The sequence below is a fragment of the Alosa sapidissima genome, chromosome 12 (assembly GCF_018492685.1).
Source record: "Alosa sapidissima isolate fAloSap1 chromosome 12, fAloSap1.pri, whole genome shotgun sequence".
NCBI classification, from domain to species: Eukaryota; Metazoa; Chordata; class Actinopteri; order Clupeiformes; family Clupeidae; genus Alosa; species Alosa sapidissima.
This window is the reverse complement of record NC_055968.1, coordinates 25,538,003-25,555,502: the sequence shown is the minus strand read 5'-3', so window position 1 is coordinate 25,555,502 and position 17,500 is coordinate 25,538,003. Positions and strand designations below refer to the sequence as shown.

General features: G+C 46.4%; 2 protein-coding genes across 2 annotated transcripts in view; one reads left to right on the top strand and one right to left on the bottom strand.

Moving 5' to 3' along the window:
* LOC121677976 overlaps window positions 1–625 on the top strand; it is a 28,995-nt gene extending 28,370 nt beyond the window's left edge. The window contains exon 3 of the mRNA XM_042057132.1: window positions 1–625. This exon is cut by the window's left edge and continues 817 nt beyond it. The gene's annotated coding sequence lies outside the window, so the exon portion shown is untranslated.
* Window positions 626–812: 187 nt separating this feature from the next.
* Window positions 813–17,500, bottom strand: part of fbn2b (fibrillin 2b) — a 64,655-nt gene continuing 47,967 nt past the window's right edge. The window contains exons 42-65 of the mRNA XM_042056593.1: window positions 17,087–17,158; window positions 16,210–16,335; window positions 15,594–15,719; window positions 15,225–15,350; window positions 14,886–15,002; window positions 14,381–14,509; window positions 14,104–14,223; window positions 13,596–13,721; window positions 13,209–13,361; window positions 13,037–13,105; window positions 12,254–12,379; window positions 11,795–11,914; window positions 11,455–11,577; window positions 10,017–10,148; window positions 9,053–9,178; window positions 8,417–8,623; window positions 7,797–7,922; window positions 7,397–7,519; window positions 6,951–7,067; window positions 6,436–6,561; window positions 5,869–5,988; window positions 5,214–5,439; window positions 4,408–4,558; window positions 813–3,851 (exon numbers count right to left, since the gene is read on the bottom strand). Of these exons, the coding sequence (XP_041912527.1) occupies window positions 3,471–3,851; window positions 4,408–4,558; window positions 5,214–5,439; window positions 5,869–5,988; window positions 6,436–6,561; window positions 6,951–7,067; window positions 7,397–7,519; window positions 7,797–7,922; window positions 8,417–8,623; window positions 9,053–9,178; window positions 10,017–10,148; window positions 11,455–11,577; window positions 11,795–11,914; window positions 12,254–12,379; window positions 13,037–13,105; window positions 13,209–13,361; window positions 13,596–13,721; window positions 14,104–14,223; window positions 14,381–14,509; window positions 14,886–15,002; window positions 15,225–15,350; window positions 15,594–15,719; window positions 16,210–16,335; window positions 17,087–17,158 (3,368 nt within the window). The 3' untranslated portion in view covers window positions 813–3,470. The remainder of the gene's footprint in view (window positions 3,852–4,407; window positions 4,559–5,213; window positions 5,440–5,868; window positions 5,989–6,435; window positions 6,562–6,950; window positions 7,068–7,396; window positions 7,520–7,796; window positions 7,923–8,416; window positions 8,624–9,052; window positions 9,179–10,016; window positions 10,149–11,454; window positions 11,578–11,794; window positions 11,915–12,253; window positions 12,380–13,036; window positions 13,106–13,208; window positions 13,362–13,595; window positions 13,722–14,103; window positions 14,224–14,380; window positions 14,510–14,885; window positions 15,003–15,224; window positions 15,351–15,593; window positions 15,720–16,209; window positions 16,336–17,086; window positions 17,159–17,500) is intronic.

Sequence of the window (17,500 nt, the reverse complement as noted above, 5' to 3'; positions counted from 1 at the left end):
TGTCTGACATATTCCATTTTGCTAAAAGTTTCATCATATTATTGTAGTTATTCTTGATGGTTTCTGACAGCAAGGGGTAATGTTATAACAGAGGATGTTTAGCACTCTGTTGAAAGACCTTTGTAGATTGTGGTATAACCTTTGTGTTTACATGGGCAGTTTTCCCTTTAACAGACATCAGAAATGTGTTCCTGTCTGTTTAAATGATCTTTCAGGCTTTTGCCTTTCCATGTGTCTATTTAACTGAGAAGCCATATACAGTATACTTTGTGGGGTCCTTCATGTCGTTTGGTTGCTTTTGTTAGCACTAGTCAATCTGTTAATCTTGGTGTGAACCTGCAACTTTTAGAAACTTCAGAAGTGCTTTATTTTTCTAACCTTGACTTGAGAATCATTCTTTTTGCTAATGTGTTCTCTCATTCTCTCTCTCTCTATCTGATTTGTACAGTAGCTCTTTAATCTTGATTATCGACTTTAAACTGACTGTAAATGGAGGCAGAGCAGATTGTGTCGCATACTGTTGGTGTTTTAAAGATTTGTAAGTAGATTGGATATTTTCCTAATGATTTGTTTTTGTTTTTGCTAAGCCGGGTGAATTCTGGTAAATAAAATGGGGGTTTCTTCATGTGGCATTTTCTAATTTCCTGTACGTTGGTTGAAGTGAGAAGGTGAATTAACCCCCCCCCCCCCCCCCCCCCATCAGATCAATACACTATCTCGCAGTGCCCTGTTATTCTAAGTCTGCTCTTCGCCCTAAATTAGCATTACTTGGCCATAACCATTCCTCCACATCAATAAACGCAGACACACAGTGAAAAATATAACCCACAAGTTTTATTGACGGTTGATGTTTCTGATAAAACTTTACACAAAATGAATGCAGGTTACTCAGTCTTGATGGATGTATCTGCCCAAATCCATGAAAAGAAAGGTCTTGCGAACATGTTTTTCCTCGGTATAAAAGAGTAGTTGACCTCACAGACAGAAAATATCCAGAGGATGTTCTGATTGGCCCTCGTCATTGATATGCTATGGCTCAAAAAACAGTCATGGAAACCTTTCAGAGAGTTTCTGGGAAATCCTATAGGTAAAATAGGGCCTGTGTATACCACACCATCCTGAGCATTACTGAGAATAAACTGACTGATGGCAAAGGTGTGTTTCAAGTTTGATGCTAAAGCTGAAGTACAGTACGCACACACACACACACACACACATTCTTTTACATGTAGTGGCAAATAAAATAATAATAATAATCATAATCGTAAAAAAAAACAAACAAACAAAACAAAAAAAGATACAAAGTATACAAAGTTTTCCCGTGGTAAACAAACAAAAAAAATGGTTATGCATAAATATAGATCAGGCTGTTCAACAGTGCAGTAACCTTGATGTTCAGAATGGCAGAATCCATGTGATTTAGCACCAGAGGCTGAGAGACAAAGAGATGCTCTTTGGGGACTGGACCCTTATGAGAGTTTACATCGATTCCCAGCAGAAAGGCTGTTCTGTTTTCCTGTCCCCAGCACTGGGAAATACAGTATAGAATTCTATTCCAGCGCGGGTCCCTGAATCTCACATTTGTCGCTGATTATAAAAGCACAAGTGTTATTTGAGCTCTGCTCTCCTGGGAGTGGAGGAGAGTGGAAGCATTACAAAAACAGCGTTGTTTATCGCACCGGGCGTCCCTGTGATCCCTGTTAACGATGCCATCTGACTAGTCTGTGATTGGTTCTTTTTTTATCTGAGCAAAACAAAGTCATCAGCACTTTAAGGCCTTCAATGTTGTGTTTACAAGTAAGTGTTTTTGGCAGCCGTGATGCTCTTCAGACAATTTTTTTTCCTTTCACTTTAAAATATACAATTTAATTTTCAAGAAGCAAGTTTGGTATAATAATGGTTTTCAGCATCGAGACAATACACGAGACAGACACAAACACATAACAAAGAAACAAAGGAAAAAAACACTCTTAAAATGTCACTGTTGCAATCAAGAATCGAGACTGCATTTTCTATTAGTACAGCGAAAGAGATGGAATTATTTAGCACCTTTTCTCTCCTTGAGAAAAAACATATTAAGTCAGGTGAAAGCTGACCTAATGGATGTCATTGTTTGTCAATGAGTTTCAGTGCTTGCCTGTGCGTGTCCCCGGTCTGTAATGAGTAGTTGAATCTTTTTCAGCCATTTTGTTTTATAAAGCAAAGACGTTTACAAGTACCTGTGGTTTGAGGCTTCCATGGTGAGACTCGCTGAATGTCGTTTGTAAGGTTTACAAGATTAACATTTTTAAGGCTTAAGGTGGTCTACATGCCACAGAACAGAACAAGGGGGCACTCAACCTGCTCTTCAGAACGTCAGCGGTCATTTATGAGCTACATTACTGCCGCGCTCACCCAACATTGGACGTAACCTGCTGCCATTTTGTCGAAGATCTCCCTGATTAAAAACTCAAAGAGCAGTTTTCAGTGCATGATAATAAAATACAACTGCAGCACCATGGGACTGATGTCCAGTGACAACGGTCACATTGACTATGTAGGGCAGAGCCAGAGAGGCTCCCTGCTGTTCATGTACAGTATGCTACAGCACAGCGACGACGTGACCGATACCAGGAACAGAGGAGTTGAGGTAACAGACAGGGGACAGCACAGGAAACAAAACATGGAACAGTACAAATCTGTCAAGATTTTCAACCCCCCCTTTAGAGTTATCCATATTCTACTTCCTCTGGAAACCTGAAATCTTGTGACGATTGCTGCAGTCCTTCGTGTGAATGTTTTTTTCTTTCCTTAAACAGCACAATACATTAACATATATAGAATACTGAATGAAGCAAGAGTCTAATCTTTCACCCCAGTGTGGAACGAGATTACAGAAAGGTGAGTGGCTCTTAGGACCATCTCTGACAGGCACTAACTTGTCATAAACATGCTTCTTTTGTACAAATTTGCCCCCAAACCACTTCTTTCAGTTGTAAACTTATGTACTTTTTTCCTTCTCAATCCACAGCAACATTCTGATTACCTTAAAACTTCAATCCCCCCACACAATAATTCCACACGATTAGCTTTCAGCTAAAACTTGGTGAAACTGTGCGTTACGGTGTATTATCGACTAAAAATGTCAGCTCTTTCCTCGCTGTCAAAAAGCGGCCATGTGCAGAAACCACATGACCTGTCTGTAATCTGCTTCATTTGGTATTGATGGGGGTTCAAGGAGGTGGGGGTTGGGTGTGAGGCGGGGCTGTGTGGGTGGATAAAAGAGGGATTAGGGTAACAAATAAAAGAGCAAAACAAACAAAGAAAAAAGTGGTAGGTGGTCGACTCAGTTTTTGGGCCACTGCGCCCTGTTTGGGTAGTATAAAGTATCAGGGTGAAGGTGGTGGGGTCAGGGGGTTGGTTGATGGAGGTGGGGGTGAGAGGGTGGCAGTCCTGAGCCCGTTGGGGCTGGGCGTGGGTGAGGGCAGGGCTCAGTGCAGGTGGATGTGCAGCTTGATGCGCAGCGCGTCGCCGATCTCGCCCAGCAGGTAGTCGTTGTCGTGCTGGTCCTCCAGCTGCCGCAGCTGGCGCGGGCCGAACAGTGGCAGGCTGGCAATCTCCAGCCGGTAGGAGCCGGCCGGTGGCGTCTTGCGCCCCAGCCGCAGCACGCTCTTGCCGTCGCGGCGCTCCTGCAGCCGGAAGTAGTCGGCGTGGCCGCCGGCGTGCGTGATGACGTAGCGCACGTGCCGCTCGAGCGGCTCCAGCGCCGGTAAGAGCTCCAGCAGCGGCTCGCGGTTCTGCAGCGACGCCAGGGTCAGGTTCATGGGGATGGCCTCTTGGATGTCCACACTGGCCATGCTCACATGCTGCTCCTGCAACACACGCACACACACACATTTTCATTTGTGCTAGAAAGGGACATGTATCAAGACACGTTGGGTCCGAGTTCGGTGCCGATATAGGTAGCGGGAAGCCACGTCAAGGCCGGGACTCTGAAATGGGCGAGACCTCTCTGGTGAAGTGAAATTGAATAAACTAATCACATGTAACCAGTGTTAAATCTTTTATTAATTAACTTCGGCCTGACTCTGCCCACTTTGTGCGTCTGACTTCGCTCTGGCCACAGTGCGCATGCACTGTCGGCAAAATACGCTGTCAAACTCACACCCATCATCTTAGTCAATCCCTTACAAATGATTTCAACCAAACATGCTGACTAAATTCCATGCCAAACATTTTGCTATTTCATTACACTAGATTCCATTTCAACACTTCATGTAGGCTGATTGCGGTGAACATACTCGTTTCAGCGGTGAGCACACTCCTACAGCTTTCACTGAAACTAGCCAGCGACACAAAGCTAATAAGCAGCAGGTGTACTGGGGACAGCTGGTTTGGATCAAAGTCAGTTCTGGAGCGCGGCCGTACCTGCTTGTCGGCGGCGTTTCGCCGATGGCGTCCGTTCTTGCCGGCGTCTCCATTGATCTTGCACTCGTAGCAGGCTTCTGGAGAGAGACTGTCATCCCCATCGCCCTCAGGGTTGAACTGGCCCGGGAAGCCTGCTCCTGTGATACAGTGCCTGAGGGAGAAAGAGGACAGAGACAGAGAGAGAGAGAGAGAGAGATGATGAAATGATACAAAAGAGCAAGAGAAAGAACACGGCGAAGGAGGGTGGAGAGAAGAGGACAGACGAGACACAACAGGACAAAAAGAAAGAGAATTAGAAAGAAATAACAACCTGCTGCTAATCAGACAGTAGAGGATGATAAACATGCAACTCAATTTGTTCCAACTGCAGGTCTGATGGATGCAATCAGTGTTTGCATTTAACAGTATGTTACAGTATTTTACTACCCTGGAAATCCAGAGTCCTCGCAAGAGCACAATGGAATTGTCTCTACTAGACACTCTGGCAATGAGCAATGATGCACGTTACTTTTACCCCACATTCCTGGGAACCAGCTAAACTGATGAAGACAGCGCTGCAACGTTGGAGGACAGTAAACATGGTCTAGTGTTTACTAGTGTATCCAATTGCGTGCAGTGAGATTTTTAAATGCATGCTTGTTACCGCCCCTCGAGTTGGGCCATTACATTGTCCGTGGCCAGACCCTTAATCTTTCTAGATTACCATGGTCTGGATTTTCCAGGTTAGTATTTTACGGTATCACATCCGTATGTGCTCTTCATCAGTAAAGCCAAATGTCCAGGTGGGCCCCTGGTTAGATCCTCACCCTTGTCCTGCCCTGAAGTAGCCACCGGGGCAGCCGCACAGGTAGCCTCCGTCAGTGTTGGAGCAGCCAAAGCTGCACGGGTTGTTGCCCATGGAGCACTCATTCACGTCCTGGCAGCCGCCCTGGTCGAAGTCGAAGCCCGACGGGCACACACACTTGAAGCTGCCCAGGGTGTTGTAGCAGGAGGCCGAGCCGCACATCTGGTTGCCTGCGCACTCATTCTCATCTGGACAGGAGAATGGACACATGCATAGGGGCTAATATTACACACTGTATGCACATTTTCACTAAGCAATAATACATACATCCCTTCTGTATTGCTGATTTGTATATGAGAGACAGACACAGAAATTGCTAGACAGAGACAGAGACAAAAAGCGGCAATGGAGAAACCAGGGAGGACAGTACATGGGAGACAGACACACAAGGACTCAGAAGCAGATGTGCAGGACAGACAGACAGACAGACAGACAGGTAGATGGACTAGTGGTGGTTTAACAGTGTTTGGTTGTTACACTAGTGGTGGTTTAACAGTGTTTGGTTGTTATACTAGTGGTGGTTTAACAGTGTTTGGTTGTTACACTAGTGGTGGTTTGGTGTGAAAGCGCTGTTGAGCGGTTGCCGGGTGCAGCTCAGTGCTGTGAGCGCGACTCACCCACGCACTGGTTCCATTGGTAGTGCTGCACGTAGCCCTGAGGGCAGCCGCAGCGGAAGCCTCCCATCATGTTCTGGCAGCCGTGCTGGCACCGGTGGTTACCGCCACACTCGTCCACATCTGAGGACACAACACACACTCTCTTATGCTCTATACAACCTCTCATTCTCATCACTCTCTCATGCTCTATACAACCTCTCACTCTCATCACTCTCTCATGCTCTATACAACCTCTGTTCTCATAGCCTGGACACAAGACCATTCACTATACATGGTCCTATTCACTGTAACAAATACAGTGTGTGTATATGAAAAAAATGTCCCACACCAGAACATGGACAAGACAACTACTCAATATACTAGCAAGGGTTGTAAGGTCAATGCCAAAGTCAAGGTCAAGTGTCTTGAGATGTGTTGAGAAATGTTTTTCTGGGTATACATCATCTATAGTGTGCTAATGCTGTCAGGTCATGTCATGAACACTGTGTTGGTTTGTATTGCTGTCTTGTTGCTATTGTTTTTGTTGTTGCTGTTGTTGTTGTTGATGATGATGATGAGTGAGCCCACCTTCACACTCATGGCCCGTGGTGTCCAGGGAGAAACCCTTCTGACATTCACAGTTGAAGCTGCCTGGGGTGTTGGTGCAGGATGCACGCGAGCCACACGTGTTGGACTGGCTACATTCATTATTGTCTGTGGGGAGGGAGGAATGAAGAGAGAAAGAGGGAGGAAGAGAGAGAAAGAGAGAGAAGAGTGTAGAGGGAGAGGCAGAAAACAAGAGACAAGAAAATGGGTAAGAAAATGTAAAAAGGGTTAGGGAGAAATAAAGAGAGTGAGGGATGGAAGATGGAAGTGAAAGGACAAAAGGAAGGAGAAGTAAAAGAGAGAAGTAATTGAAAAGAGGGATAAACAGAATACAAATACAGTGCCACAGAGATGAAGATGGAGAGGGTAATAAAAAAAGAACACAAAAGAAACGGTAAACAATCAGCAGACCACTCAGAGCTGTTTACAGATTTCAGAGCAACACTCCTCTCTCTTCATGGTAACAACCCCCCTGATCTCCCGGGCAACACGCTTACCGATACACGCCGTCTGGTGCTGTGTGAAGCCTGGAGGACACTTGCAGGTGAAGCCACCGATGGTGTTCACACACAGAAATTGGCAGTTGTGCTGCTTGGTGGAGCACTCGTCCAAATCTAGGGGGGTGGTCAAGAAACATTTCAGTCTCAGCAAGTCTGTTTCTAATGAGTAGACTTCAGGCCAAATGGAGGGGATGCGGTTTTACGAGAGAGTTGGTCTTATAAACTGATGGGAGTCTCTCCCACCCGAAAATCAATTCCAGAATTGGCAAAAGGGAGATGGAAAAGATTTTCATTCTCTGGCCTTTGTTTTTTCCTCATTAAATTCTACTCCTTAGCAACTCTTTCACACAAGCTAAAGTTACTTTGAACAGGGAATCAGATGCACTAGATGTTGTGTAAATAGGGATATGTTGTTACTCTCTGGACGGGGCTGATGTACTCACCTTTGCAGGACTTGCCATCAGGCTGCAGCGTGTAGCCTCTTGGACAGGAGCACAGGTAGCTGCCCTCGGTGTTCTTGCACAGGAAGTTACACGGCTTGGGAGATTGCGAACACTCATCTGTGTCTGTGAGCCAGTGGAGAGGAAACATAACCCATCATAAGAGGCCCCAAAACAGCAGCAATATCAGATTAGAGCAACCTGTCACAATGACTACCAAAGCACCACCTTCTAAATGTGCATAACAATAAATACAACTTTGGTGTATTGTAGTATATGATAAAGTATGTAAGACAGACTGATCTAATTGAGGATACAGTATGAGTATGACATAGAGCAAATGTTATTGTCTTCCTCAGTGTAAATGGCTGACCAGTGCATGTGATGTTAATGGAGAACATACCGACGCAGGCGGTGCCGGTGAAGTCGGCGCTGTAGCCCACGTCACAGTGGCAGCGGAACGAGCCGATGGTGTTGATGCACTGGCCGTGCTTACACAGGTTGGGCATCACCTGGCACTCGTTGATGTCTGGAGCAAAAGTCATGCAAAAATAAACACACTTTGGCAGGACAGACCCACTGAGTATTCATGCTGGGAAGATCTACTTCCAACCGGCAATGAAATCAATATGGCTTATGGAGGCCTGTGTTACAGGAAAAACTGCCTGAGCTGCCCGGCTCAGTGAGGCAGTTTGAGTTGGCTGCACTGCCCAGCACCCACCTCCACAGTGCAGTGATTTAACACCTGGTTGTAACACAGAGCCGCATTATAACATTGGAAATAAAGTGTGTGAGCTAACAGAGGGGTGGGGGGAAGTAAATTGCAAGCTCTCACGGGCACTAAATGCATCCTGCCCATACACATATTCACACAAACACAATCTCTCTCTCTCTCTCTCTCTCTTTCTCTCTCTCTCACTCTCATACACAAGCACACACACACACACACACACACACACACACCATGTTTCTTCTCAGACACATATTCTCATCTCATACACACACGTCTCCCACTGGCCTCACCTCGCCCATCAGTGGTGTACCCTGGTCCCAGCGGGCACATCTTCTTGTAGTGGACAGTGCCGGGCAGCGGGCACAGCTCACACTGCGGACCCCAGCCGCGGCCGCCGTTGCAGCAGCACTCGGACTTGGTGACGCTGTTGCGGTTGGTGGAGGTCTGCTGACACATGGTCTGGAGCACCTCGGTGAAGCAGAAGCCCTGTCTGTTATCTGAGAGAGAGAACACAGGGGCCAGTTAGGATACACACACACACACACTCATCCATGTGGAGAAGCTTCACTAATCATTGCTATGTGCCTGTGTGAGTGTGTGAACTAAATGGGTGGATGATGTCTTGAGCATATGCATACATATGTGTATGTGCATGCTAAATCAAACACATGTTTCAGTGTGGACAATTAGTTAAATATCATAACCCTAATTGAGTGTGTCTATGTATTTGCGGGTACTGTTTGTATGTCTGCATGAGGTCGTCTATACCACACTGCTGTGCGTGTCTTCATGCTGTATTGTATGTATTGTACATCCTGAATGGCTGAGTGTGTCCATCTTTGTGTGTGTGTGTGTGTGTGTGTGTGTGTGTGTGTAGTGTGCAGAGGGTGTTTTTGTGTGCGTGATCTTTCGGCCTCTCGTCTTACCGATGCACTCGGTGCCCGTGGAGCTGGGCTGGAAGCCCTCGTTGCACTCGCATCGGTAGCTGCCCACCGTGTTGACACAGCGCCCGTTCTTACAGATGCCAGGCTTGCTGCGACACTCGTTCAGGTCTGCCAGACAGTGGAGGGAGGAAGGGAGAGGGGTGGGGTGGGTGGGGGGGTTGGGATGAGATTAGACTGGGTGTGTTGTGTTGAGAGGGGGGGGGGCAGCATATGTTATCTAACACACTTTTTCCATCAGTCACAGCGTGTGGATTCACGAGCGCTCAGTAGGACATGAGGCCTTGCACTGTGCTTTGCTGCTCATTTCCCTCCGGTTCTTATTGAGATGTTTCTCTTTTACCTGTGTCTGAACCCACTCTCATCTCCCAGCTTAATGCGGCTGGACTACTTTGGTGAATTGACTTGTCGGGGCAGGGGAAAGCCAAAATAATAAGCGGTCTGACTTTTTCACTCACGTCTGGCTCAGGCTTTTTTCCCCTCTCTGTCTCTTTCTCACAAATGTAAATGGAAAATCTGAATGCTCTATTGGCAGGAAATACAGGTGGTGCGATGCCAAGGCAATACCAGCAAAAGAACAAAACATGGTGCCCAAATAAGCACGCACACACGCACACACACACACAGTCAAATTAAAACAAACACAAATCCATGCAAACAAACAAACACACACACACACACACATACACACATACACAGTCAAATGAAAACAAACACAGATCCATGCAAACAAACAAACACACACACATACACACATACACAGTCAAATGAAACCAAACACAGATCCATGCAAACAAACAAACACACACACACACACACACACACACACACACACACACACACATACACACATACACAGTCAAATGAAAACAAACACAGATCCATGCAAACAAACACACACACACACACACACACACACACACACACACACACACACTATTCCACTCACCCATGCAGCCTTCTCCATCCGGCCGGCGTGTCATTCCAGGTGGGCAGATGCACATGAAGGTGCCGATGAGGTTCTTGCACGCCATGCCTTTGGAGGCACAGTCATCCAGACCCTCTGAGCACTCGTCCTGGTCTGCAGGGAGCAGAGCCATCACAGTAAGCTATTATTCCACCCCCCCTCTCTCAGTTCAATTCAATTTCACTTCAATAAGCTTCATTGGCATGACCGTGGGTACACTATTGCCAAAGCACAAAATCTATAACTTGATAATAATGCAAAAAAGAAAAGAAAAAGAAAATAGGTTAAATGAAGTTAAAAACAATCTAGGGACAATGTGTACAATGATCATAATGGAATAAAATGACATTCCATTATGTAAAGAACGCTTAGGCAAATGAAGGGAAAACAATAATGCAAAGTTCATTAATTATGATGGACAATCATGTGGTATTCTCTCTCATTATGTGGCAGGAGTGTATACACTCAGCCATTTGCATTCTAGGTATACATTCATCTTTTTACCCAGGTGGAATTACTGTATACTTGTTTTTGTCTATTTATGTTAATAAACCCCAGAAAATCATATTCTATTCCTGAGAAATACATTTCTCTATTGTGTTTGAATTTATTACAATCTGTCAGGAAATGACACCCATCATCCACAACCCCATTGCTACAGTGGGTGCGGAGTCTGTCTTCTCAAAGTAGACAGGTTTGCCTGTGTCAATGGCAAGGCTATGTTCACTGACTGAGTGCCTCCTCAACAATATCCTTAATTGGTAGTTCCTAATTTGTGATACATTTTCCAGGTCTCTCTCTCTTTCTCTCTCTCTTGAATTTCTCCTTGGGGATCAATAAAGTATCTATCTATCTATCTATCTATCTATCTCTCTCGCTCTCTCTCTCACAAACTGCATGCTAGTAAGGGTGATTTTTCAACAACTCTACAGTTGTAATAAATGAGCTATTTTTGTGCTTCTACAGCTACAGCAATGTAATGAGTGTAGACGCCACAAGTGAGTATTACCAAGTGCCAAGAGACGTTTCTGCCCCCAATTACTCACTACAATGACTTTAAAGTCACTACAACAACTCAATGACTCATGCTATTCCACAAGTACTGTATCTGTTAGTGGAAAGAATTATGTATGATATCTTAACTCTATCAGAGTATACAGTACTGTCAATTGATACGGACTATTTAATATTTCAAACTGAAATGAGAGCATATTGACATGCTGGGTTTAGACTGACTTGTCTGACGAGTAGTGAAAAACTAATCTGGGTGCATACAGAGTGTGAAATGTATGATGACACTGAGACCCAATACGTGTGTGCATGTATGTGCATGTGTATGTGTGTGTGTGTGTGTGTGTGTGTGTGTGTGTGTGTGTGTGTGTGTGTGAGGGAGGAGTGAGACTAGGGGGTCTCTTCTCACCTCTGCACATCCTGTGGTCGTCACGCAGCACATATCCCGCCGGGCACATGCATTCGTAAGAGCCAAAGGTGTTGACACAGCGGAAGGCACACAGCAGGGGATTGAGAGCACACTCGTTTATGTCTGGATGGACAGAAAGAAGAGAGAGAGAGAAGAGAGAGAGAGAGAGAGAGAGAGAGAGAGAGAGAGAGAGAGAGAGAGAAGAGAGAAAGAGAGAGAGAGAGAAGACAGACGTGACAATCAGAAAGTGCAGTGGCTCTGCTGGCCATGTATAATGCATGGGGTGCTTGCTGGTTTGGTTATTTTTTGGGGTGGTGCTCTACTTTTGGGAGCTGCTGACCTTCACATGTCATCATGGGCCCAGGTTCAAAGCCCTCCTGACAGGAGCACTCGAAGCCTCCGACCACATTAGTACAGGTGCCGTTCCCACAGGGGTTCCCGAAGGAGCACTCATCAGTGTCTGGACCGGAGCGGAGAAAGAGAATGAGAAAGAGAGAGGAAGGAGGAAGGGAGAGGAGGAGGGAGAGAACATCAGCAAAAGAGGAGAAGGAAGTCAGCAACAGCCAGTACAACATGCTGATCAAACAGCATCAAATCCTAAGCCTAAATCCATCAAAGCCTAAATTCGACTTCCTCTGTTCGATCTCCGACAGTTGTGCTGTTTCCTCTTACTCAGAAATCCAGTTATTAATAGCTAATTTTTATATTTAATACAGCTATTTTTACAGTCAACTGCTTGACAATGGGACAAATATAGCCCGCCAATACTGAGATCTGTGCCACTGCCAAGCTTGCTCACCCACGCAGTTGAGGCCGTTGTAGTCCAGGTTGTATCCAAAGGGACACTCGCAGCGGAAAGAGCCGTCAGTGTTGATGCATATGCCATTCCCACAGATGCCAGGGTTATCCAAACACTCATTCATGTCTGCAGGAGAGGGGAGAGAAGGGAGAGGAGAGAAGCGGAGGATAAATCAATGGGCAAGGGTGAGAAACACTACTGAGGATCAATGGTATAACTTTTTTATGAAAAAGCTATCAATGGTATAACTTTTTTATGAAAAAGCTGCTTTTGTAGAAATTCTGGTTCACTTTATATGCATGGTATGTACCTATTATCTAAGGAGAATATGAATTTTATTAGTCCTGTTGATATTGCTTTGAGTGATACTCTATGGAGATTCATTCTATGCTACACTCTGAGATTGGATGTGGAACCAATCAGGTTAGTGGTTATGGGATTTGGCAGACACTTTTGTCCAATGCGACTTACAAATAAAACAATACAATAGTTAAATTAACAGTGAACAGTTAAAAGTTGGTAAGACTACATTAACAACGAAAATAAACAAAAACTATAATACACTATAATATAATATACAAACCATAACTGTTAAGAAACACTTAATTAACTAAGTGCATGTTGAACAGATGCCTTTAGACACCTCGTTTAGAACAGAGAGCACTGGGCAACTCATTCCACCAACAAGGAACCTCTGATATGATAGGATATGATATGATACAGTGATATGTGTGACCCTGTGGAGGACGGCCATCTCATCTCCACAGCAGGCAAGTCTCTCACCTTCTCTTCCACCATGTTCCGCATTTTGCACAGTTCCATGACCATAAGGACAGAGGATGTCAAAGGCAGCTGGGAGAAACAAGTGAGAACAAAAGGGTTAGCTTAGCTTCCTTAGCTTTGCGTATGGCCACTACTGTAAACTAGGCTATGTTGTGCTATGTGCTATGCGCACCTTCCCCCTCCCGTGGGCACAGTTCGCAGGGGTCTCCCCAGCCCTCGCCGGGCATCTTGCTGCAGCAGCACACGGCTTTGGTGGTGTTGGAGGCCTTAGGCACGGAGCACTTGCCCGCATCAAAACGTGTGAAGCAGTAGCTCTTCCGTGTGTCTAAAGCAGAGAACACAGAGAGAGACAGAAAGAGAGAGAAAGAGAGAGAGAGAGAGAGAGAGAGAGAGAGAGAGAGAGAGAGAGAGAGAGAGAGAGAGAGAGAGAGAGAGAGGGATGTTTTGTTTAATAACAAGCAGAGATAACTGTAAGAGATGGGGAGAGAATATATAATTGCTTTCTTTTCATAGAGATGTGTGGGGACACTTAGCACATGCCATAGAATTGATGTCTTACCAAAGCAGCGCCTGCCATTATCAGAGAGCACGAACCCAGACGGGCAGACACACTGGAAGCTTCCGGGTGTGTTGGTGCAGGTGCCGAACTGGCAGATGTTGGGCTCGGACTCGCACTCGTTGATGTCTGGACGGACAGAAGAGAAGAGGGGTGGAAGGTGATGAAGGGGTGAGAGTGGGTCAGGAGTGTCCTCAGGGCAGGTGGACAGGGCGCAGGGCTGCAGTGCGGCAGATGGCAGTGGGAAGGGGCTGGGTACGTGCGGGCCAGCACCCCTACCAGACGGCCATGTACCAGGAGACAGCGCTTGTCACCATCCATCCATCTGCCGTCAACCAGCAGTGGCACAAATCCGTCAGGGGTCTGTCTGCTCTAATTTTGAGTCCGGTGGCATTGTGTATGGAGCTCCTAAAGCTGCATGAATGTTTGATGTGTTGGAGGTGTGTGTGTGTGTGTGTGTGTGTGTGTGTGTGTGTGTGTGTGTGTGTGTTGGGTGCCACGGGGATCTCACCAATGCACTGGTCATTCTGCACGGAGTAGCCTGGAGGACAGATGCAGCGGAAAGAGCCGTCCAGGTTCTGACAGGTGCCAGGTGAGCAGGCCCCAGGGAATGTCACACACTCATTCACATCTAAGAGCAAAGGGCGTCAGCATTAATGCAGCACAAGGACATCAGTTGATGGACACAGAGATGGCTTTGCTCTCTTATAAGCATGGGTCTATTCAGTAGAATAGAATAGAATCAAATAGAATTCAAGAGTAGGTAAGAGTAGAGTAGAATAGCTTACCAACACAGGTTTTGCCATCAGGGGTGAGGTCGTAGCCATCGTGACACAGGCACTGGAAGGAGCCCACGTTGTTGATGCACTGGCCATTCCTACACACTTGACCAGCCTGGGTGCTACACTCATCAATATCTGCACCAGCCAGAGAGAGAGAGAGAGAGAGAGAGATGGAGTAGAGAGGGGAAGGAGATATAAAGATGGGAAGGAGAAAGAGGCATGTGGATGGATGTGTGAGTGAGTGAGTGGAGAGATAGCAGAGAGAGAAAAAGAGAAAGAGCAAGAGAGAGAGAGAGAGAGAGAGAGAGAGAGAGAGAGAGGGCTATCAGCAGGAATTCGCATCACTTTCACTCTCCCAGCTCATCCATATTACTCAGTAGAGGATATGAGCTGAAGGAGATGACTAATAGGTCCATAAAATGGCCGCACAGAGAGAGAGAGAGAGAGAGAGAGAGAGAGAGAGAGAGAGAGAGAGAGGAGGGGGTGGGTTGGAGAGAGCTCTAAGACTTACCCATGCAGTCATTGTTGTGTGTGAGATCGAATCCGGGGAAACACAGACAGTTGTAGGAGCCCACCGAGTTCTTGCAGGTCCCGTTGCCACATGGCTGCCTGTCACACTCATCAATGTCTGCACACACACACACACACACACACACACACACACACACACACACACACACACACACACACACACACACACACACACACACACACACACACACACACATGAGAGAGAGAGAGAGATAGAGAGGGCCAGGGGTGGTTAGATTGATGTGGGGCAAGAGAGACAGAACTTCTGCAGCAGTTTGCAACATCTACTGTCGGCAGTCTGAAGGACCGGAGTGCTCACCCATGCACATGGTCTGGTCTGCCGAGGCCTTGAAGCCGTTGCCACAGATGCAGCGGTAGCTGCCCTCCATGTCGATGCACTGGCCCTGGCTGCACACGTTGGGGATCTCCTGACACTCGTTGCGGTCTGGCGGCAGCGTGAGTAAAAAAAAAACATAACGTCAGCGCAGTTGAGGAGAGGAACAAATGAGACAGAGAGGATGTGCCAAAAGTCATAGAAACTAAATAGGCAACAGGGAATCAAATCTGCCAGGGAAATGTCAGTTCCAACAGGCTGAAACCGCCCGGGAACTTCATTCCCCTGTAATTAGGAGATAGTGTCTCCCCCCCCCCCCCTCCCCCAAGCTCTGCACGCTGGGAGCAGACTCACCCTGACACGCCCCACTGGGGGTGAGCTTATATCCAGGCGAGCACTCGCAGCGGTAGTTCCCAGGGATGTTGATGCACTTGGCGTTGCGCTGGCACAGGTTCTCGCCACTGTTGCATTCGTCAATGTCTGCGGAGAAAAGACAGGGGGTGGGGTGTGTGGGGGGGGGGGGGGGGTGAGGAGGGGGTACAGGGGAATGGAGGTGTGTGTGTGGGGGTGCACAATCAGTCAAACCATCCATAAACGTCTCGTAAAGGAACATTGTGAGGTTAACACATGCGCAAGCGGCGGGGGGCCCCAGGAACATCGGCAGCTTTTGGGCAGTTTTGGGCCCGGCTCCCAGTCCCCTCCTCTTTCCACCGGTCCCCTGCGTTAGCGTGATTGAAGTCCTTGGCAGCCGTGCGCCGCCGCTGGCTCCGGCGGGACCAATCCTCGACCCGCGCTTTACAAGACCGGGGGATAACTCATGTGGGAAAGAGCTTTGCGCGGCGCCGCATTCTGCTGATCAGCTCGGCCCCCCAGTCACACTAAGGACGCTGCTAGCACTGCTAATGCTGCTGCTTTGTCTATCTGTCTAAGGGCTAATGGTATGGCTGTGCTATGGAGGGCTGGGCCGTACCTTCACAGATCAGCAGGATGTTGTTGTAGCTGAAGCCCATGGGACACTCGCAGCGGAAGCTGCCGATCTGGTTGATACACACGCCGTTGGCACAGATGCCAGGGATCTCGCGGCACTCGTCGATATCTGTGTAGGGAAAATCACGCCAAAGGCATAGCCTTGATTATTATTTATGGTCTTAAGCACTAGGAGCACTAGGAAAATCACTTCAAAATAATGTCACTGAAATGTATCATATATCTGTCATAAGGGCTTTATGACTGAAGTTGGTGGTGAATGTTGTGCTACCACTAAATGTGCTCTAGCTTGGCTTGTGCTGCAGAAAAGGCAGCTCAGGAGGCTGGTGCCAGAGGCACTTAAAAGCACATGTTTACTGGCCGAATGTAAAAGCAGTGCACTCCTACCATCAGTAAAAATCTTTCTTGAGCCTTGCATTAAACTAACAGGCTCCTGCATTTATTCACTTATGCTAAATTGATCAAGACTGAGCATACTTGTTTTCCATTTTGTTACCATTTCAGCCTTGTTAATAACTTCTTGAAATTAATTCAGTTACTAAGTTATGTTCAGTCAATGACTGGATATACAGTAATTGTGTTCAGTCCACTTGCGAGCCTAAATATTTTTTTTCTCAAGTGGGCATTTCTGAAGAGGAAGAACTATCCCTAAATATGTTGTTGCTCTTTAATTCAACTGAATTTGGTTTTAACTTTAAATGGAGTAAAGAAGTTAATGAACTTGTTTTAAAGTGATGCAGGGATATGAAGTTTTTATTACTGTTTATTTTATTTCTAAGCACCTTGGGTCAATAACATTGTGTTTAAGTGTGCTATATAAATAAATGTGACTTGACTTGACTTGACTATGAAGAACTCACCAACAGGCTTTCCAGTGTGGATGTCGATGATGAAGCCAGGTGCCTGGTTACCACACAGGAACTGATACGCCGCTGCAGAAGTACAAGAACAAGAGAGGTGAATGAGAGGGGACTGCAAATAGAACAGATTCAGGAATCAGCTATTACAGGTAACTCTTTGCAGATCTAAAAGGACACACATTTTTACCCCAAAACACTTAGGACTTTTACTGTATGTATTACGGTGATCTTCAACATCACCTGGTATCTTTGAGAAATACATTTTTACTGATTTATAAGTCACTTGGAAATGAATGTTATAAATATGGTGCACTGGAGAACTAGGGATAGAAAGAGAGAGAGAGGGAGAGGGAGAGAGAGAGAGAGAGAGGGAGAGAGAGAAAGAGAGAGAGAGAGAGGGAGAGGGAGAGAGAG